At 54.6% G+C, this 20,456-nt stretch overlaps 7 protein-coding genes across 8 annotated transcripts; 5 read left to right on the top strand and 2 right to left on the bottom strand.

Annotated features, from left to right (window-relative positions):
* The first annotated feature begins 770 nt into the window (after positions 1–770).
* Positions 771–1,999, top strand: H257_01751 (methionine aminopeptidase, type I). Its single transcript, XM_009825103.1, has one exon. The coding sequence runs from the start codon at positions 780–782 to the stop codon at positions 1,920–1,922; it is 1,143 nt and encodes a 380-aa protein (XP_009823405.1). The 5' UTR covers positions 771–779; the 3' UTR covers positions 1,923–1,999.
* Positions 2,000–2,224: 225 nt separating this feature from the next.
* H257_01750 (hypothetical protein) lies at positions 2,225–5,178 on the top strand (the record flags this gene model as incomplete). The annotated part of the gene is made up of 10 exons (XM_009825102.1): positions 2,225–2,325; positions 2,381–2,440; positions 2,492–2,611; positions 2,689–2,812; positions 2,878–3,015; positions 3,069–3,170; positions 3,387–3,494; positions 3,800–3,916; positions 4,000–4,401; positions 4,569–5,178. 10 exons carry the CDS (start codon positions 2,225–2,227, stop codon positions 4,878–4,880), a joined length of 1,584 nt encoding a protein of 527 aa, XP_009823404.1. The 3' UTR covers positions 4,881–5,178.
* Positions 4,738–6,555, bottom strand: H257_01749 (hypothetical protein). The gene is made up of 9 exons (XM_009825101.1): positions 6,446–6,555; positions 6,253–6,396; positions 6,088–6,195; positions 5,619–6,047; positions 5,484–5,564; positions 5,372–5,422; positions 5,192–5,319; positions 5,065–5,141; positions 4,738–5,016 (listed from the first exon to the last, which is right to left on the bottom strand). The coding sequence occupies exons 1-9, from the start codon at positions 6,542–6,544 to the stop codon at positions 4,937–4,939; spliced, it is 1,197 nt and encodes a 398-aa protein (XP_009823403.1). The 5' UTR covers positions 6,545–6,555; the 3' UTR covers positions 4,738–4,936.
* Positions 6,556–7,187: 632 nt separating this feature from the next.
* H257_01748 (hypothetical protein) lies at positions 7,188–9,403 on the top strand. Its single transcript, XM_009825100.1, has one exon. It carries the CDS (start codon positions 7,211–7,213, stop codon positions 9,344–9,346), a length of 2,136 nt encoding a protein of 711 aa, XP_009823402.1. The 5' UTR covers positions 7,188–7,210; the 3' UTR covers positions 9,347–9,403.
* A 254-nt stretch (positions 9,404–9,657) lies between these two features.
* H257_01747 (hypothetical protein) lies at positions 9,658–11,244 on the top strand. The gene is made up of 7 exons (XM_009825099.1): positions 9,658–9,893; positions 9,941–10,071; positions 10,119–10,237; positions 10,308–10,379; positions 10,440–10,521; positions 10,578–10,692; positions 10,768–11,244. Exons 1-7 carry the CDS (start codon positions 9,671–9,673, stop codon positions 11,055–11,057), a joined length of 1,032 nt encoding a protein of 343 aa, XP_009823401.1. The 5' UTR covers positions 9,658–9,670; the 3' UTR covers positions 11,058–11,244.
* Positions 11,245–11,483: 239 nt separating this feature from the next.
* On the top strand, positions 11,484–13,861 carry H257_01746. 2 transcript variants are annotated; one of them, XM_009825097.1, is made up of 9 exons: positions 11,484–12,303; positions 12,356–12,402; positions 12,460–12,572; positions 12,657–12,763; positions 12,810–12,970; positions 13,037–13,130; positions 13,205–13,294; positions 13,360–13,511; positions 13,605–13,861. In XM_009825097.1, exons 1-9 carry the CDS (start codon positions 11,509–11,511, stop codon positions 13,774–13,776), a joined length of 1,731 nt encoding a protein of 576 aa, XP_009823399.1. In that variant the 5' UTR covers positions 11,484–11,508; the 3' UTR covers positions 13,777–13,861. The 2 variants fall into 2 exon arrangements, with proteins under 2 accessions (XP_009823399.1, XP_009823400.1); XM_009825098.1 differs by having other exon boundaries at positions 13,360–13,861.
* A 103-nt stretch (positions 13,862–13,964) lies between these two features.
* H257_01745 (hypothetical protein) lies at positions 13,965–20,401 on the bottom strand (the record flags this gene model as incomplete). Its single annotated transcript, XM_009825096.1, has 5 exons — positions 13,965–15,700; positions 15,753–16,877; positions 16,935–17,393; positions 17,441–17,656; positions 17,737–20,401. The coding sequence occupies 5 exons, from the start codon at positions 20,399–20,401 to the stop codon at positions 14,007–14,009; spliced, it is 6,159 nt and encodes a 2,052-aa protein (XP_009823398.1). The 3' UTR covers positions 13,965–14,006.
* Between the last annotated feature and the right edge of the window lie 55 nt (positions 20,402–20,456).

Below are 20,456 nucleotides of genomic sequence, written 5' to 3'. Positions count from 1 at the left end.
AGCGCGCGAGAATTGTAGAACCCCCCCTCCGATGTTCTAGAAAAAGCAATTGCCAACTGTAAAGAGTGCACGACACTTTCGAATGATCTAAAGGTTGTTTGGTTGGGTACAAACCAATTCTATAAGGCGCATGGGCATATCGAATGGGCACACGAGGGGGCCGTGCCAAATCCAATGGGCACACCGAACGTGGGTACCAAATCCATTGGGCACTCATTCATTCGAATGGGCACACCACTCAATTCAATGGTATATCAACCGAATCCATCGAGAAAATGTCCAAGTCAATTGAAAAATGGTGTAGTACTGTACTCCGGAGTACTACTGGTAGTATTAATACAGCAGTATTAATCCTACTTTAGAGATGAGATAGTATATTAATAATAAAAATACCAACGTTAACTTTTAGCCACACCAGAAGTAGCACTGTCAACAAAATTCGCGTGGTTTGACAGGTCAATATTGTTGTGTTTATTCTAAACTGTAGCGACATAGAGAATAAATACTGGGCTTTTTGGGAACTCCGGTAAGGTAGCTCGTGGCAGGCATTGTCAACTGATGGGTATCCAACCCTGTACCGGTACTGTATGGGGAAATCACATGGGAAACCCTACTTGGCCGAGTGCTTGCATCTACAACTACTCTGAACTGTCAAATTGTGTAGGAATTATGTTCCTACCATTTCATTGGTTGATATTTGAGCCAATGAAAACATTGCTGAAGGGTGTCGTTTGATTGGCCCAGGGCTTTTTCCTTCATTTACCTTCCATCAAGCGACGATGAGCAGCGCCTCCGACGCAACAATCATCTGCGCAACCGAGGGATGCGGGAAGCCCGGAAAGATGATTTGCCCCACATGCAAGAAGATCGGAGTTCCACCCGGCATCAGTAGCTTCTGCACGCAGGATTGTTTCAAGCAGTACTGGCCGCATCACAAGGGTCTGCACAAGATGTTCACAGTGGACGCGGCTGCGAAAGCCGACAAATTCTTTGGGTACAAATTCTCGGGTGCGTTGCGACCTGGCACTGTGAGTGCTATGAGGACGGTGCCAGACCACATAGCGCGTCCGGACTACTGGTCCAGCGGGCAGCCCGTTTCTGAGCAACAAGCCGACCGGAGCGCCAAGATCCCCGTGTACACTGCCAAGGAGATCGAGGGCATTCGATTGGCATGTCGTCTCGGGCGCGAAGTGCTGGACATCGCGGGCCGCGCTATTCGCGTGGGCATGACGACCGACGAGATTGACGTCGTCGTGCACGAAGCGTGCATCGAGCGCGGGTGCTACCCGTCGCCGCTCAATTACTACAACTTTCCCAAATCCGTGTGCACTTCTGTGAACGAAGTGATCTGCCACGGCATCCCCGACTCGCGTCCGTTGGAAGATGGAGACATCCTGAACATCGACATCTCCGTGTTCAAGGACGGGTTCCATGGCGACTTGAACGACACGTTCCTCGTGGGGAACGTCGACGCGGACGGCGTCCGGCTGGTCAAGACCGCGTTCGAGTGCCTCGCCACCGCCATGGCCATGGTCAAGCCCGGCACCATGTACCGCGACCTCGGCCGAGAAATCACGGCCGTCGCAGAAGAGCAAGGGATGTCCGTGGTCAAGACGTACTGCGGCCACGGCATCGGAAGGCTGTTCCACACGACCCCGAACGTGCCGCACTATGCCAAGAACAAAGCCGTGGGCATCATGAAGCCAGGCCACGTCTTTACGATCGAACCCATGATCAACATGGGGTCGTGGCGGGATGGCCGGTGGCCGGACGAGTGGACCGCCGTGACCGTCGACGGCGCGCGGTCAGCCCAGTTTGAACACACGATCCTCGTCACAGAAACAGGGTACGAGATCCTCACGGCCCGCGAAAACGAACCTGTGATGACGTGGGACGTGGAAAAGGTGCAGCGGGGGCTGTAGTTAGATCTACTTAATACTACAAGTACTTGACACTAGTGTAACACTAACGTTAGATGAAAACAGTGGTGCTGGACATGCTCGTATGTGTTGGGGAGTCTTGCCATACTAGTTAGTACCTACTACTAGTATTGTAGTTTATTGGGATTATCGGGTCATATTCGTGAGGAAGTACTGTACCAAATATTACTGGGCGGGAAGGATTGAGCCAATCAGAGGGCACTATACCATACGGTCAGCCAATGAAATCGAAGACTTTGAACATTCAAACCGCGGCCAAAGTCGCCAGTCGCCAGCCAGCCACCATGGGGATCTCCAACTTGCTACCTCAACTGAAATCCATCACAAAGTCGACGACGCTGCATGCGTACAAGGGCAAGACGGTGGCCGTGGATGGCTACGTCTGGTACGTTGCTTTCTGGATGCACACTTGCTGGGCAATCGCTCTAACATGACGGCAGGTTGCATCGAGGAGCGTATAGCTGTAGCCAAGAATTGTGCCTTGGCCTAGACACCGACAGGTAGAGCCACATTCCAGCGTGTGTGTACAGCTTGCTCACAGATCGTGGCAGATACGTCGGCTACTTTATGGAGCGCGTGGGCTTGCTCATCAAGTGCGGCATCATTCCGTACATTGTGTTTGACGGCGGCTACCTGCCCATGAAGAAGCTCAAAGAAGACGAACGGCGCTTGTACGTCTACAGCTCCAATGTCGTTTACGTCAATCAGTCAGTCAGGATGCTCACTTGCATGATGGTTTGCCGAGTAGATCGCGCGAGAAGCATCGCGAGGCTGGGCTCGCGTACCTCAAGGCCAACAAGCTCGACCTAGCACGACAGTCGTTTGTGAAGGCCGTCGATGTGTCACCTTCCATGGCCCACCGCGTGATCCAAGTACAGTATAGTACTTATGGTCTCAACCTACTGCGGGTCGTGTGGCGAGTGATTCGATCCGTTAGCGCCTCCAAGAAACGGGCGTGAAGTACATCGTCGCACCGTACGAAGCCGACGCCCAGATGGCGTACTTGGTGCGCACGGGGGCCGTGGATGCCGTCATCTCGGAAGACTCGGACTGTTTGCCGTATGGGTGCCACCACGTACTACTACTACCTACCTACCAATATTCATCTTCTAACATGGATGAAAACAGGTGCTGTTCAAGATGGACACTCCTGGCAACGTCGAAGTGATCCAAGCTGCCCACTTGGCCCTCAACACAACGCTGTCGTTTGTCGGGTTTACCGACGACATGGTATTGCCCTTTTACCCCAAATTTGGCTGACTTTATCTATCAATCGTCGATTGTTCGTACTGACGTTTGTATGTAAAAGTCGTCGATTGTCACGCTAATTTCAGTGACACACTATGTTAAATTGGTCGAAGAGAGAGTGTTGTTTGATTGGCCTACAACTAACGACATACATTCCTCGATGAATGTATAGTAATCCTAATATCATTTTTATTGTAGTTTCTCGACATGTGCATCCTGTCAGGCTGCGATTATGTGGCGTCGATCCCTGGCCTCGGCGTTAAAAAGTCACACGGACTCATGCTTCGCTACGGCAGCTACCAAAAGGTGCATCCAAATAATAATATATATATATATATTATTTACATCAAGAATTTAATAAGAATTCTTTTTGATTTTTTTATTGAATTTGACATCGAATACGAAGGTCTACCTACATACATATTTGATTGAGACGATCCATATCCAAATAATTTACATAAAGAATTTAATAAGAATTCTTTTTGATTTTTTTATGGAATTTGACATTCGGAAGGTCTATTTGATTGAAACGATCCATATCCATCCATCCATCGTATATATATATATATATATATGTATGTAAATTCATATGTGGTTTGCGTGGTGTGTAGGTCGTTCGAGCGCTTCGACTGGAGGGGAAACTCCCCATCACCAAAACGTACGAGGCCGACGTCGCCAGGGCGCGTCTGACCTTTCGCCATCAGCGCGTGTATGATCCAGTGTCCCAAGTACGTACCTTTGCCAATTGCCATGGCTTGCGCTTCTGTGTACAGTGTACCGTACACTGACACGATGTATTTTATGAAACTAGACGTTGACGCATGTGACGCCGCTCCCAGCCTCGCTGGACGGTCAAGATACCGACTTTCTCGGGCCAATCATCTCGACGGTATTGGCGCGCGGTATCGCAGAAGGCCATATCGACCCCATCACCGGCAAACCCTTCTTGCTGCATCCTGCTGTGACGTTGGCCACACCCTCGAAAGCTTTGGAATATCCGGTGGACGATGCCGACGCCGCGCCCCTCTTGCACACTCCTCCTACATCGCATGTCCAAGACCGACCGGACAAGGAAAATGCATTCACTAGGCTCCTCCAAGCGGGGTCGCTCATGCCTCGGTCCACCATCAGCAAGCGCAAGCTACCCGCCGCCGCCGCGTCGACCAAACGGCGCCAGGCCCTCCACCCCGTGAACCAACCACATGCGAATGTTGTACGTACAAACAATATGTGTGGTGTGGGTTGTGTGCTGGTGGGGCTAGTCGTAGCAGTGTATGTGTATGTATGGTGTAAGCATGCTCGGTAATAATGGTGTTTGTGTACTCGTGGGGGGGAAGGGGGAGGATGGACTCATAATGTATGTATGATGTTTGTACACAGACCAACACTTTGTTTCAGCCGCGCAGTCGATACTTTTTTGGAACGCCGCCATCTCCAGCGCCAGAACCAGTAGCAGCACCCTCCATCAAGCCATGCATGTCGTCGCGGCCGTTGAAATCTGCTGGTTTAGAAGAAGCGCATCCCCCAAGTCTGTCCACAGTCCCCTCACAGCTCGACCATGGCATAACGTCGTCACAGGAATCGCGTCAAGATGGGATGACGGCAGCGCGTTCAAGGGCTTCTCCCCCGACAACAGCAACACCCACAACCATCGCAGCGTTCAGTCGGTTTCGATTTCACCAGCAAACATAAGTCGAGACTGGTGGATTTCATCCTTTTGCAGACATACATGCACGGCACTTGATGGTTTACGCATCATCGTCGTCTTCGATGGGCAACTTGCACATGGGGCACGCGTTGTTGTGCTGGATCCATCCATGCACGCAGTCTATACAAACGTCATTGAAGTGCACATGATAAAGTAGAGCGTACGTACCATAGTGAAACGTGTGGACACAAGGCAACGTGAGCACGTGGTCGTTGGTGGCAAACTCGTCTTGGCATACAATGCACCTAACCAGGAGTGATAAACACAACCAACCACAATGTCGTCATTCAAGTACATGGAGTTGTCGCCCGTGGGGACTTGCTTGAGGCGATGGTTGGGCAACCTCGAGATGGCGTGGATGGCCCGCTGCCGCCACCGGTCCTGCTTGACGTCGCCCATCTGCTGGCCAAGTTGCACCAATTCCTACCGATTTCCATCAAGTCGTTATCCTCTGTATATGCATGTATGTTCGTACGTCGTGTGACATTGTATCGATGTTCACAGACAAGCCGCCGCCGCCGCCTCCCTAGCATGAGTATGTCGCTGACGGTTACATGGAATAGAACCAAGTCACGACATATGTGTACATTGTTAGGATCGGCAGCGCTGCTTGCCATCGCCTGGCGAAGCAGGTTGAGCGAATGCAAGTGTTGTGATGCTTGAGAATTCTAAGTTTAAAGTGCCAAATGTACTGAAAAGACGACTGTGTGTGTACTACTTACGTGTGCTGGACGGTTGTGTTGGTGCAAAATCTGGGCAGTTTGTTGATCCCGAACTTGCTCGGCAATCCTCGCATGATGCTGTCGCGCGTTGGCCACTTCCTCCGCCTGTAGCGCCATGGCCAACGCCAGCGACGCTTCTTCGTGAGCGTCTGGTCCATTGCTTGACCTTGCAGAGTTTAAAGCAGCTCCTCCCTCGGTCCTCGATTCAGTTGGACGTCCCCTCGCAAGAGTCCGTGTCGATAATGTGCTGGATGACCGGGGCCATATACCCTCCATCATAGCATTCCGATTGTGGGAAAATGAACCAGTCGTTGCGGACCTCCCAGCAATGTTGACGCCATTGGATCCATGAGAAGGAGCGAGATCAACGGGGGAATTCGATGATGGAGAAGGAGCCGAGAACGGTCGAGCACGGCGCGCCGGCGCTCCCTATGAAGCTGTGACGAGCAAATAGCATGGAAGGGCGTACATTCGACGTCGCCTCTGGGAATTCAAAGTAGTAATGCCCTTCGCTCGAGCTAGGACGAGGTTGTTGACGTTGTCGCGTTGGTGTCGTGAGATCAATCGGGGGGTATCTCTAAGCCATCCAGATGACGTTAAGCCCGACTTGGGCATTTTACAAAGCACACCGAACCTGGTTCCGGGTATCCATCGTCGGCGACGGCTGGGTATTTGATACCATAGGGCGCCGGGCAGTCAGCTCATCTTCATCTCGAGAATTGCGCCGTTCTCGTCCAATTGTCACGGTATGGCGCTGCCGAAGTTTCAGGTACTTGTTCTACCAAAAAAGGGCCATGAGATCGTGCCGCATGATCATGCGGACGTACCATCCAGTACTCCTTCTCCTTCTTCTCGTACTCCACTTGTCGTTGAGCATCCGCCAATTGCTGCGTCAACCTACCGACAAGATCGGTGCTTCCTTCCATGTCACCCGCCAAAATGGAATGGAGCTCATGATTCTTTTCAACCAATCGGAATCGTTGGGTAAATAACGAAGTTCGAAGTACATGATTGAACCAATGAGAACTCCGCAACATCGAAATTCGAAACTGTTTGCACGAACGGACCAATCACAAGTCACCATCACATTCGATCACAATAATATTGGAAACGACCTAAATTAGCAAGCCCGTTCATGCGCAGTGACGCCCTGGCGCCCATGGCCCCTTGAAGACCAGCACATGTGCGAGAAGCAATGGTGAAGGACTAGAGGCAAAGCAGGCAGTCCTTGTGACGCTGGGGTGAATCGGGTGATTCAACTTCAAGGTAGCACACAATACCCACCCCATGATGACTGGATTATCAACCCTGTAAACTCAAGAAATAGGCCTAATGAACATCACTAGGATGCAGAATGTAGGTGTATTTTAACGTTCTTTCGAAGCCGCATTTCAATAAATAGTGTTCATTATTCAAATCCTACCATACCAACATAAAGCTATTTAATACTATTCGGTAAATACAATGAATGTTGTATTAAAATATACTTCGACGACCGAAACTGTTGTTCGATCCCGAACTTAGCCTGGGACTGCGCATGTTCTCTCGTGAAGAGTCTTTACTCATAACCGAATTTGCTTCCTCTGGCAACAATGATCTTTGCCCTGTGCACCAACGACACGGTCTTGAAGGTCGAGCAGTGCGACTACGACTTTCTCTGCGCCAACACGACGGCGTTCCTCAACGTAGACGGCACCACCGCAGTCTTTAGCTACGCAGACTCGGACGGCGACTTGGTCACGATCAAAACCCAAGCCGATGTCGACGAAGCCATTGCGTATATGAAAGATACTGGCTTGGACACCCTTCGCATCAACGTGGGCTTACCCGCCACGACAACTACTCCGGCCAGTGTACCCGCTACTGTCGAAGTGCCTATCCCCCCTGTTTTCATCGAGGTTCCTGTTGTCACCCCATCCCCACCTGTGACCCCACCTACCATCCATTCCCGTCGAGTATGTGATGGATGCAACATGTACCCGATTGTCGGTACGCGTTACCGTTCCACGCGCAACCCCGGGCTCGACTTTTGCCCGTCGTGCGTTGCGCATACAAAGTGGCAGCGTCATGCTCCCTTTGAAGCGATCGACAAGGAACTCGTGACCCACGACTCTGTGACGTGCGACGGCTGCCACATGAGCCCCTTGGAAGGCGTGCGCTACAAGTCTGCGGTGGTGGACGATTTCGACCTGTGTGCGGCCTGCGAAGCCTCGGGCAAGTGGGCGGTCACGCACGAGCCATTCCTCAAGATCACACACCCCCGTAAGTCGATTCGTCCGGACAATGTCCACGACGGCGTGGTATGCGACGGATGCAACGTCCACCCGATTGTCGGTGCCCGCTTCAAGTCGGCGGTGGTCAAGAACTTTGATTTGTGCGAAACGTGCGAGCGCTCGGGCAAGTGGAACACCAGCCACGGCCCGTTGCTTAAGATTTACACGCGTCAACAAGCCCCCGCCGCGTTGTATGTGGCCATGGCCGACGACGAACATGTGCTGTCGCAGGCTGAGTTTACAGCCCAGGCCCAGCAGCAACATGGCCATCACCCGCACCACCACCATCCCCACCACCCGCACCACCACCATCCCCACCACCCGCACCACCATCCACATCACCACCCGCACCACCATCATGGTGGCCATCACCACGGGAAGCAAGGCAACATGGGCGATGCATGGAAGTTGAAGCGCGAGTTCTGGAAGCAGCACTGCCACGAGCAGAAGACCCAGTGGAAGGAGCAATGCAAGGAACAAAAGGCCCAATGGAAGCAAGAGAAGAGGCAATGGAAGCGCCAGGGCCGCCATGCCGCCGAAGGCAACCCGGCGCCGGCCCCGCCTTCGTTGGGCGAGATGATGGACCACATCAAAGCGCAAATGAAGGAGCACTTTACCCCGGCCAAAGTGGCCGAAGTCCAAGACACGCTGAAGGCGCATTTGCCAGTGGAGGTGTTTGAGGCGTTCAAGGCCGGCTCGGACGAGTGGCTAAAGTCGGTGGCGACGGACAGCCCCGTGTACAAGGCGGAGTTTGTCGCTGACTTAACATTGCCCGACGGCACGGTGTGCTACCCCGGCGAGTTGCTGACGAAGCGATGGCATTTGCGTAATAGCGGGGACGTGGCGTGGCCCGAGGGATGCGTGGTGACGTTTGAAGGCGGCACTGAGATGGCTGTTGAGGGGGCTGGTGTGACGCTTCCCCAGGTAACGCCTGGCCTGGACTGCGTGGTGGAGATGTCGTTGGTAGCTCCCCGGGCGGGGGGTCGCCACGCTAGCCACTTTCGCTTGAGTACTGGCAATGGCGCCCGATTCGGCGAAAAGTTCTGGATTGACGTGGTGGTGGACGCCAAAAAGGCGCAAGTGGCCGACGACAACATGGTGGTGAATGCGATTCCCTTGGCCACGCTTGTCTTGCGCGACGAAGATGACAAGGCGCGAGTTGAAGCGACGGGGCTGGTGGAAGTCCCGGACGAAGAGGAGGAAGAGCTCACGAAGGATGAGGACGAAACAGCGTCGGAAGCGTCGGACGACTTTGTGGCTGTGACGAGCCCGGCGGACGAAGACGCGCTGGAAGCGGAGGCGGACAAGTTGATGGAGGAGGAGCAGCACGAGTTTGCCACGGAGCTGGGCGTGTTGGTGGCCATGGGTTTTGAAAAGGATGACGAAACCCTGCGTGGGTTGCTGACGCAGTTTGAAGGCAACTTGGAAAAGGTGGTGGAGCAATTGCTGCAGTAACTTCGGAGATGGTGGTTTCTGTTATATTTCTGAATAATAATATACTTTGAATCGAAAGTTGTAAACTGCTTTCGTATACTGTAGTAGTGATGCACATCGTATATCGTGGATTCGGTACAAATTTCCAGACTTCGTCGAATCGAATCTCGCCGCCGAATCGATGGACGCTTTTGGCTCATCCAATCTTGAGTGGATTTGATTGGCTCTTACAGAAAGGATGTTTAGAATGTTTGTCTTTTTGAAACGGAAAGGTCAACTGGCCAATCAAAACAGTCCAGCGCAGAGCAGGTGGTGATTTATGGTGCTGCCACGTTCACCCGAGAAATGAATGAGAGAGGATGTATTGAGCAGCAGAATGGAAATAGGATTCCCATGGAGACTTCCTCCGCCTTCCTCGATACATCGGATGCACGCAGCATGCTGCAGTCGATCCCTTTGGACATCGTATTACCAGGTTGCTATAAACCAAGCTGCAATCGCGTGGAATGTGACGTGGCGACTGCTCTGACCAGTGTGATGGACGGCGTGGATGTGTTGCTGATGCAAGGTGTGTATATCATTCATGACATCGTTTGAAATAGATCTCACTGGCAGGCATCGCCAAGTTTAACATGTGTGCCGTCGACGGCATTCGATTCTGCACGGACCACCTTGTGGTGGACAAGTCGCCTCAAAGCGTCGCGTCGTTCCTTTTTGAGCATAATGGCAAACTGGACAAAGCAGAGGTACCATATCGCACTGTACATCTATATAAAACGCATCAAGCTGTTAGATAGGGGCGTACTTGGGCCGGTCCCCGTGGTTCCAACATGGCTTTTGCGTTCAAGTGTTGGCGGCGTTCGTCGAGTTGCTCGACTTTACCGACCTTGTCGTGGACGAAGCCATTCGAAAGTACGGACGCATCATCATCAAAATATACCAACTAGTTAGTTAGTACATATATACTCATGAACTACTGTAGATTCCTCGCGTACTTTCGACTGCCAGGGGAAGCTCAACAGATCGCCCGAGTCCTGGACGCGTTCGCGTTTAGGTAGAGGTCTTATATAAGTTAGCGGTCACTGGTACAGTACATAAAAGTATGGTATAACAGGTACCACGCGACCAACCCCACAGTGTTTTCATCCAGAGATGTCGCCTTCATGGCGGCGTATTCGATCATGATGCTTCAAACGGTAGCCGATGATGCCCATTGACCGTATGTCCAGCTGACCAGCCTGAGCGCAAGTAGGATTTGCACAACCCACGCATTCCCGTGGACAAGAAAATGTCGAAAGCAATGTTCGTACGGTGCAACCAGGACGTCTACGGCGGCGGCTCCGACCTCGCCCCCGACGGCTTTTTAGGTAGTTCATATACCACCCCTTTGGTTTGCAGACTAACTGTTAAGCGTGTGCCTGTGTAACGTGCGTTATGATTAGGAGGCATCTACGATCGCATCCAAGAGCGCTCGTTGGATCGGAAGGACGGAAGTCCGGGGTCGGCAGCTTGCGCGAAGTGCCACTCGCCGTTGCCAGCCGCCGACGACCTCGCCGTGTTTTCGACAGTGGTCGTGGACAACGGGGACTTTTGCGAAGTGCTCGACTCATGGTCAGTCGTGAAACACGTGACGTTGTGCGGGTCATGCTGGAGCCACATGTACCAGTGCCATGACGTGGCTTTCGGGTTTTGCAACATTGGCCCAACGTCGTCCGAGTGTGGCGGCAGCTAGAGGTGGTTCCAGCTAAATCAACCACGACGATGCCAAGAGGTCGACTGTAGAAACGACGTGAAAATCGTTCCAAGGCAATGATGTTCGTAGTTACATAGTTGAGTTGATTGTGAGCTCAAGAGTTGGCACTTGCAGTTGGCTGGAGACTGGTGACCTCCCTCGCTGACATGTAGGCCTAGCAATCCAATCCACCTCCTCCTCCAAGTCATGGCCAATCCATATGCAGGTCACCGCCATCGCTCGTCCACTAACGACTCTTGATGCACATGCAGTTGTTAGCGTGGACGATTCACGACTGTCTCGAGCTGAGCCTTCTTCTCTCCTACTAACGTTAATGTACGTACTGTACGTGGCAGCACTGTGCGCGAGGGATGCACTTCCGGATAAAAGTACTATAATATCCGGCTCCATCTGCATTTCGAGTGTCGTCGTGCTCGACGCAGGCAGGCAAATGCAGATGATCTTGGCGCTCCTTCAGACGCTGCTACTATGCAGCCTTGTCCATGGGACTGCGTCTGCATCTACATGTATCAGTGCTCTTGACGGGCAGGTGCTGGACCTTCGCAATTCTGCGCATCTTGTGAACGACGACTACTGCGACTGTGTGGACGGCGTCGACGAACCTTCGACATCGGCGTGCTCCCATCTACCAGCATCGATGTTTCACTGCAGGAACGAAGGAATCTTGTCGCTGAGTGTGCACACGTCACGCGTCCACGACGGCGTATGCGATTGCTGCGACGGCACGGACGAACGTTTGGGGCGTTGTGCCAACACGTGTCATGTCGAGATTGGCAAGCGGCGCGAGCGCGCGATGAAGGACCTAGTTGTCCTAGAAACGGGCATGATGGAGCGGAAGCGGCGTGTGCGTGTTTTAGAGGCGGAAGACGAGAAGAAGGCGGCGGACTTGATCACGCATGCAGCCGTCCAACGCGAGCTGCGACAGCTAAAGCAAAAGGTCCAAGTGTTCCTAGACCGAGAAGCTCGGCGGGAGTTTGAACTGCAAGTCGCGTCGGCCAAGCTAAAGGAGACTGTGCAAAACGGCAAATGCCTTCCATCCGACAGACACTTGCATGTCACTGACACTCCGCCGAACGAAGACAACGTCGTTCCACAAGCCTCTACGACCTCCACGACCACACAAGCGTCCTCTTCTACGGAGCATCAAGTGGCTAGCGAGTTCAAACAAGCCCAAGTCAAGCGCATTCTAGGCCATGCCGTTGTGTACCGCCAACATGGCAACTGGGTACGAACATGCGACGATCGCTGCTGGTTCAATAGTCTCATCTGTCCTGTAGATGTCCTTGTCTGCTTACATGCATGATGTCGTCGAAACCACGAAAAGGCACGTAGCTGACCATCCATGGAAACAATATCACCAAGTGTATGACTTTGGTGGTAGGATGCCAGTGCGGACAGTGTCTGAGCGACGCAAACAGGATTTTCTGGGTCCATTTTTCCATGGGGGCCGCGAAGGCCAAGTGGTCGTGCTCACAGCTTTATTGCGGGGCTTGGGTATGTCTGCCTTGTCCACTCGCTTCTCCGCCACGGCCAGCCATTGAATTGATCCCTATCAAAACCTGAATGGATGGTGGCTAGGGCTTGTGCTGTCGCCGGTGCGGCTGCTAGTGGAAGGCGCATGGTGGCTGCAGTACTACTGGTCCCATCTATTGCACTGCGTGCTGCCGTCGTCGGTCCTGAGTCTGGTTTGTACAGCAGTTGTTGGCTTACGTTGACTGACTGGTAATGCAGTGGCAGACCATCGTGGACGCTGTTGAGCTGGACTGGCGCTACCAAAAGTCGCTAACGTTGCGACGGATGTCTCAAGGCCGGGTTTTCTGGTGGTACTGGTACATTTCGTCGGGGGCGGAGGTTGTGTGGGACGCGCCGGTCGTCACATACAAGTACCTCTTGTACGTAGTTCAATCTCGATCCACTTGGCCCCATATCTTGCAATGCTAACGTCATTATTCGAGTAGCCCTACACTCGACATGACGGTGGTGCTGCCAGAAGCGAAAAGTTTGCGTAAAATCATTGCAGACATTGACCACGACCTCGCCCGTACCCAGCTCGTACGATCTTGTCGAAACCAACCAACGAATGCCAGCGATCCAATTCTAATATCATTTTACTTGTGATGGAGTAGGACATGGATGCACTCAACCAAGTGGATGCTGTCGACTACGGAGATTGCTGCCGGATTCTCAAAGGCACGTGTGTCATGGCCCAAATTGAGGTGGGCACAGCACAGCACGTCCTATTGAAAATATCACGACTGATTGGATTCTTGTGTGGTTGTAGAAATATGTGTACAAAGTGTGTCCATTCGAAGCTGTCCATCAAGACAAGACGCTGTTGGGGTCGTGGAAGCGATGGCAGCCCCAACCAAACGCAAATGAACCCCTCACGATGGTATTTGAGGACGGCGAAAGGTGCTGGAATGGCCCCAGTCGGTAGGTTTGTACGCAGTCTCCTCCCTGGACACAACCTATGGACATGCAGTTGTTGTTTCGCCGTTATCCCCACGGAACGTTCTTGGGTTGTAGTTCCGTTCTCGTGGTGTTGGAATGCGGCGCACAAGACAAAATCCTTCGGGTGGAAGAACTCTCGACATGCACATACACCATCACCATGACTTCTCCCGCCGCGTGCTCCCAAGCCCACCTGGATGCCACTGCCGCAGCCGCACGCGTATGGCCACCACACAATGAACTATGATAACCACCACAACAGACACATCACTTCACACCAGTTAATTCCCCTTCTTGCCTCATTCAAGCATTTATTCGAGTAGTTTTCGTTGTCTCACTATCGCTCTAGCTTTCAGCTTGGTTGCAAGTGTGAAAATTCCACGTATACAAGTACTTTTGATTGTGGGGTATAGTGCACCAAGTAAGTTAGTCCACGGCCGACCAGGTTTGACTGATACAAGAACCATGATTAATCAATTAAACATTGGCGACACATCGAACATGGGCGACTGCAGGGACGTTGCTGCTGCTGTCGGTGCCAGTAGTAGCCACGCAAGATCTCGGAAACGAGTTCAACAACGACGGGGCACCCGCTGCTTTGATGCGGAACACGGGACCATTGGGGGCGTCGTCCGGGCCAGCGGCGGGGCGGCACGACGTCTGCGTCCACACGTCGACATTGTCGGCACATCCAGCGTTCGCCAAGTAGTTGTTGACCAACTCGGCCATCGTGGGTAGCCTCGCCCGCAGATTGTCACACAATTTCACAGCAGCGTCGTACGTGGCAGGCCCAGAGCACGTCCACGAGTCGCGGACGTATGGCATCGACGCATTCGACACCACACTGCCGTTGCCGTCGTATAACACTCGGGTGACCAAGCCGCTCGTGCAGATTGCCGAGCCGGCGCGGCGAGTCCACTGCAGTCCAGCACACGTTGCAGGGGTCCGGGCGGTGACGACGGGGGAGCAGCTGCCAGTTTCGCCGAGGCGGTACCCGTCGTTGCATGCGCATGCAAACGACCCGCCCCCCTGGCTCACACAGATGTGGGCACACGTGTGCGTCCCCGCAGTACATGGGTCGAGGGTGCTGTCAGCGGCGCATTGCACAAAGGGGGACGACGAGGATGGGACAAGGCAAAGTTCCTTGTTCGCCCCCGACCACGAAGATAAACCTGTGGCGATGTAGCCGACTGACCCCGTGGTCGAATTGCGGCAACTTGTGGACGTCCACACGCGCTGGCCCACAAATGACGGACACGAGTAGGCAGCCCAAAGGCCCGCGCGGATTTCAAATAGTGTGGGGAGGCGGCTGCCTTGGGCTTTGCATTGCGCTAATGAGACAGGCCACGTCGTGGGGGGGAGGCAGAGCCGAAGGCCATTTTGAACAGACTTGGCCATCAATTGCAGGTACGAGGCAATCCAGGCAGGGGCCACAACGCCCAAGCGTTGGGTAGCACATAACCCAGACTTTGAGTCCACATTCCAGCTCAGGTCGGAGCATGTGGACGTCGACAAGGTGGGCGTGGATGTCTGGCACACTCCGCTGCTGTCAACGTTGAAGCCTGGACTGCACACACAGCTGGTGATGTTGGTTCCTGTGACCACAAGGCACTGCTGATCTCGCGAGCACTTTCCCGAGCAAATGGGGACGGGAACTGTGTCGGCGATGCAGGAAGGCGTGAATGTAGCGTTGGGGGAGACACACACGGGTTGCTTGCGACTGCTGGTTATTGTGAGCCAGCCATCCGTCATGCTGAGCGAGGATGTCGGCAGTCCGTCCGCGACGTAGGCGCATCTGGTCGACGTCCATACCCGTGTGTCGCCGCAAGTGGAGGCCAGCGTCGCGCCTTGCATCACTTCAAACAAAGTGGGCAGCCGCGCGCCCAATTGCACGCATGTCATAATGGCCGCCGTCGCAGTGACCCGCGCTTTGGAGGTGCAGCTGCCTTCGACGCGCGCGCATGTAGAGTTCCCCGCGATCGTGTTCCAGTTGAGTTTGGCGCAGGTGGCGGTAGAGAGCGTGGTTGGCACGTCTGGAAGTATGGGAAGACACGACTTGCCGTCAGGTTGCAGCCGGAACCCTTGGTTGCACGCACAAGCGTAGCCATACCCTTGATTGAAACACAAGTGCGAGCATGCGTCTTGGCTACAACGCTGGGATGTGGTAGCTCCTGTACGGCAACGATATGTCAACAGTCTATACGAGGTTGCTATAATGTATACCTCGATCTCGGACGCATCGAGCAAAAGCAGTCGGGATAGATGTGTTGGAGCATGTGGGTGGAATGTACGACATTCCGACGTTGGACCCGCCCGATGTGACGACCCCCTGAGATTGCCCCGTCGAGTTGAAACACGGCGACGACGTCCACACTTCGCTGTAGTCGTACTTGCAACCGGAGCCCAAGACAATGTCGTTTGCCACTTCAGCGGCAGTGGGGAGTCGACCCCCCAGGGATGCGCACCACGCCAGCGCCTGAGAGAAGTTGACGCGGCCTGAACAAGCATTGGTGGTCGAAGCAAACGATCTAGCGCACGGATCGGTCAAGTTGTTGTTCAAGTCGGGGGGGGTCCAAGGTTGAGGGAGGCCATCGCACGCCACAGGCGACGGCACGGGGGGTAGGTTTGTGCACGTCACCCCGTCGGCCTCGAGGCGCTGCGACGGGCCACACTCACAGCGAAACCCGTCGGCCAAGTCGATACAATCGTCGGAGCACAAGTTGTTGCCCACGGCAGCACACGACCCCGCCACGAGTTTGTCGGCCACACAAATCGGGAACGCGGTCTGGGTGGTCGCCGTCAAGCAGACCACTTTGTCCAGAAGCTGGGGGCCCCCTCCAGCTGCCGCGACTCCGATCATGGGCTGCTGGTCTCTGGAACATGCTGTGGATGTCCACACGAGCTTTTGACCGTAGCCACATTCGTTTGATCGCACTAGCACATCCAGGCCACTTCGCAACTCGTTCAACAGCGGGAGCCGGGCGCCGCGACGGGCACAGTACTGTATAGCGATGGTGTAGTTGACAGCACCGGGGCATGTGGGGTTGTTGGGGGTCGCACGTGAGCTCGAGCAGATGGCGCGGTCGGTCAACAAGTCCGTCCACTGCAGTTGCCGGCATGATTTCGCTGATGTGGTTTGGCTGCTCGATGGAACCAAGGGTACGCTCACCGTGTCTCCATGAGCAGACTCCAGCGAGTCGCCTCCAGACGAAGGTAGCTGGCAGGTGATACCCCCAGTTGTGGTGGCCACCAACGCCTTGGCATCGTCGCAAGTGCACGTGTACGAACCTTCCGTGTTCCAGCACTTGTCACTGCATGTGTTGATGCCCAGCTCGCACTCGTCAATGTCTATACACGACATCGTGAGCTCCACCTTGCACCTAGCCACCAACTGGTACATCGTACCTGGATCAGCCACACACACAACAGTAGCCAGGTCCGCGGACGCTTGGCACGACTCCAAGGCGGACGTTGTGGCGATAAACCCCGGGCTGAGACCGTTGGCGCATGCCGTGTTGGTCCAAAATGCCACCTCATGAGAGCAGGCTAAGGTCAAGTCGGTCCGTCCCAGCACTTCTTGTCGCAGCGGCAGTCGCGCGCCGCGGGACCGGCAGTACGTTCGAGCGTCCGCGTACGTCATCTTCTTGGTGCATCCAGTATTGAGGACGCACATTTGAGTGGCTGGCAGCATCTGTCGGTTGAGTTGTTTGCACGTGGACGCCGACCGCAAGAGAATCGTGGGAAAGCACGACATGCCGTCGCTGCCGAGGGTAAATCCGGCGTCACAAGTGCACGCGTACTGGGAATCCGTCTGTGCCACGCATACATGTGAGCACCGACTCCCGAGACTGCACGGTGTGAACTCTACGCCAAATCTTGAGTCCGGTGCTACGTACAGTCAAGAAATGTACCTTTCTCGCTGATACAGATGGGAAAGGCCGTGGACGTCGAGTCGGGGACGCACGACCGTTGCTGGGTCGAATCGGACACGATAATGAAACCGGACTGTCCGGACACCAAGAGGCACGATGTGGCCGTCCACGTCCATCCGTCTGAAAAGTCGCACAGCGCCGCTTTGAGCCACCCAGCTTGCGACTCGGAAACTGTCGGAAGGCGTCCACCGAGACCTATTCGGTCAAAAACAACGCATGACTGGTCAGTTGTATACAATCCCACGAGTGTAACAACTTGGATGGATAGAAGGTACCAGTGCATCGCGCGGTCGCGGCGGCATACGTGCTAGGGGGCACACATCCCGAGAACGTATTTGAGTTGGCACACAAGTTGGAGCTGTATGCAATCCCCCACGACAAGTTGGAGCACTTCATCCGTGTGCGTGAGACGTTGCGTTGGACGGCTTCGACCATTTGGTCGGTCGAGAGGGTCGAGTACGCTTGACGCATGGCAGTATTGGGCGTGAGTTGGTTTCGCACGACGTCTCCCCAGCACACCACCGTGCCATTGATGGCCGTCGCGCAGGAATGGGTGGTGCCTGTGGTCACCTGGTAGAACAAGCCAGCTGGGGGCGACGCTTGCCCCAAGGAGTTGTCGCCCCAGCACCGCAACGCCCACGATTTGGTCACCGCGCAGGTGTGGCCCCACCCGGCGGCAAGTTGAAGCACGGGCATGTTTGGAGGCGGAGTAGCCTCCCCAAACTCGTCGCTGCCCCAACAATCCACCACGTCGTTGACCCGAATGGCGCAGCAAAACTGGTATCCGCACGAGACAAACCGGTGCTTGGTGGCGACGGGCACCCCCGACACCTGCCCTTGCGTGTTTCGGCCCCAGCACAGCGTTTCGTACTTGCTCGTAATAGCGCACGTGTGAAAGCCCCCCGCGGCCACGAGCAGGTACGTCAAGTCGGGCACGTTCAGCTGGCGGTCGTCGTTGAACCCCCAGCATTTGATGCGCCCCGTGGTTTTCAAGCTGCACGCATGCATGCCTTTGGACGACACCATGACGAACGCATCTCGAGGGGCGGCAAACGCACCGCTGATAAAGTTCCCCGTGGTGTCAATCGCAAGCGACGAGCATGTGACCGACCCCGTCACCCGCAGCGCGCACATCAAGTCGTACACCAACGAGGCGGTGATGTCCACTGCGTTGGTGATCGCAGACGCGGGCCCTCCGAGGTTGGTCGCGCCCCAACACACCGCTTGGCCCGACGCCGTGACCCCACATGTGTATTGGTTGCCGGCAGACGCCACTTTTCGAAACTGGTACGATGTCAGGTTGAGACTGGCAGATCCGTCGTTGTCCTGCGGAGGTGGAAACGTAATAATGTCGTCTCTGACCGAAGATGAATTGGAATACGTAGTGTTGAAAGGTGCCAAGTCGGTGGATTCCATGACTTCATCGGACGATACAGAAGACGTGTTGCGAATGCAGTACCCGACAGATTTGGGGCGAAAGCCAGGCGTCGGAACCATCGAGGACAAGGCGCCATAGCACGACAACGTTCCGCCGGTGTTGGTCGCTGGGTTGATGGCGGTGACACCACAAACTTGACGCGTGCCAAGCGCGAGTCTGGTGAAGTTGACATTGACGGGGAGTCCCATGTAGGCGATGCGATCACCCCAACATATTGCCGAGCCGTTCAAGAGCAAGCCACACGAAAAGGCCCCGGCTCTGGAGGTGCCGACAAAGGAATACTGACCTGGCGGCACGGCAGTGAAGTTCATCGTGGGCAGGTCGCGTCCCCAACACATGGCGTTGTTGGCCACAGACACCGCGCACGTGTACCTGTCCCCTGCAGACACTTGCACGTACTTGATCGTCGTGTTGGGGGGGTCGCATTCTCCGTTGTCGCAGTTGCCCCAGCATGCCAACCGCTGGTCTGGAAACGAAACAGCACACGCGTGGCGAAATCCCGTAGACACGGACAGGTACTGTCCAGCGGGGGGGCTGGACTGGTTGAAGTCGTTGGCCCCCCAACAGCGCAACGCGCCAGTCAGTGTGACGCCACATGCGTGAAGCGCCCCTGCTGAGATTGAGGCCATGGGCTCAGCCGGAGTCGACACGACACTGAGGGGGGAGTTTGCCCGGGCTGTGTAGTTGGCCCCCCAGCACTGGGGGAAACCCGTAGAGTTGAGGGCGCAAGTATGGTAGTCATACGCAGACACTTGTACAAACGACATCGCAGATGGCACGGTGCTTTGTCCAAAGTTGTTGAGGCCCCAACACGTCATTGCATTTTGGGCGTTGATCGCACACATGTGGTAGAATCCGATGGACATGGGTCTGGCTTGAGTCCATGAGCAAGGCAACAGCGTCAATGAATTGTTTGCCGTGGAGTTGTCAGCTACGACATCAGCAAGCACTCGAACCGACGATGATGATGGGGGATTCATGAGGTTATAGTCGCACGATTGGGACCGCAGGTGTACACGAATGGAAGATACGGTCACTGGAACGTGCCATTGCCGCTTGTCGACGACCAAATCGTAGGTCGTTGCTGGCGCCAACGTCTTGGCAAAGAAAGACGTCGAGTCTAGTGACATGGATTCAACGTGCAATTTGTACCCTGACGAAACTTTTCCCCAGTTAGTCGTATGCAGCTCAATCCCGGCATGCTCGACTGGATGGGACAGTGTCAGAGAGATGCGGGAGGCGGCGTGCCAATCGGACGTGACACGGGCCGACACTGCCGGACACTCTTGCGTGTGGTTGAGTCGACGAGACTGGTCGGGGCTTGATGGAGAGAGATTGGTTGTACCCTTGGTGGTGGTGATATACAGCCACATGAGTGCGGCTGTGGCGGTCGATAGTGCCAAGGCAGATGATGGCCAACGCGCTTTAGACATGACGTGCGCGACGCTGCGGCTGTTGAAGACTGCTGCACTACCACCACACCATGCAACGTCCAATCTCATCATGTTGCTCGCACATACATGGTGCACCTCCGACGGTGAAACCGTCTTTGAAACG

This window comes from Aphanomyces astaci (genome assembly GCF_000520075.1).
Source record: "Aphanomyces astaci strain APO3 unplaced genomic scaffold supercont1.3, whole genome shotgun sequence".
Lineage (NCBI taxonomy): Eukaryota > Oomycota > Saprolegniomycetes > Saprolegniales > Verrucalvaceae > Aphanomyces > Aphanomyces astaci.
The sequence above is the reverse complement of the archived record's forward strand: the minus strand, read 5'-3'. Positions and strand labels throughout refer to the sequence as shown.

Excerpts from the sequence above, each read along its gene's own strand:
- H257_01751 (XM_009825103.1), top strand. The coding sequence starts at position 780 with ATGAGCAGCGCCTCCGACGCAACAATCATCTGCGCAACCGAGGGATGC.
- H257_01749 (XM_009825101.1), bottom strand. The coding sequence starts at position 6,544 with ATGGAAGGAAGCACCGATCTTGTCGGTAGGTTGACGCAGCAATTGGCG. Across the intron at positions 6,397-6,445 it reads AGGAGAAGGAGTACTGGATG|AACAAGTACCTGAAACTTCG; the intron begins GTACGTCCGCAT and ends CTTTTTTGGTAG. Across the intron at positions 5,017-5,064 it reads TGTCCACACGTTTCACTATG|ACTGCGTGCATGGATGGATC; the intron begins GTACGTACGCTC and ends ACGTTTGTATAG.
- H257_01748 (XM_009825100.1), top strand. The coding sequence starts at position 7,211 with ATGATCTTTGCCCTGTGCACCAACGACACGGTCTTGAAGGTCGAGCAG.
- H257_01747 (XM_009825099.1), top strand. The coding sequence starts at position 9,671 with ATGAATGAGAGAGGATGTATTGAGCAGCAGAATGGAAATAGGATTCCC. Across the intron at positions 10,238-10,307 it reads GTGGACGAAGCCATTCGAAA|ATTCCTCGCGTACTTTCGAC; the intron begins GTACGGACGCAT and ends GAACTACTGTAG. Across the intron at positions 10,380-10,439 it reads CTGGACGCGTTCGCGTTTAG|GTACCACGCGACCAACCCCA; the intron begins GTAGAGGTCTTA and ends ATGGTATAACAG.
- H257_01746 (XM_009825097.1), top strand. The coding sequence starts at position 11,509 with ATGCAGATGATCTTGGCGCTCCTTCAGACGCTGCTACTATGCAGCCTT. Across the intron at positions 12,573-12,656 it reads AGCTTTATTGCGGGGCTTGG|GGCTTGTGCTGTCGCCGGTG; the intron begins GTATGTCTGCCT and ends GATGGTGGCTAG. Across the intron at positions 12,764-12,809 it reads CGTCGTCGGTCCTGAGTCTG|TGGCAGACCATCGTGGACGC; the intron begins GTTTGTACAGCA and ends CTGGTAATGCAG.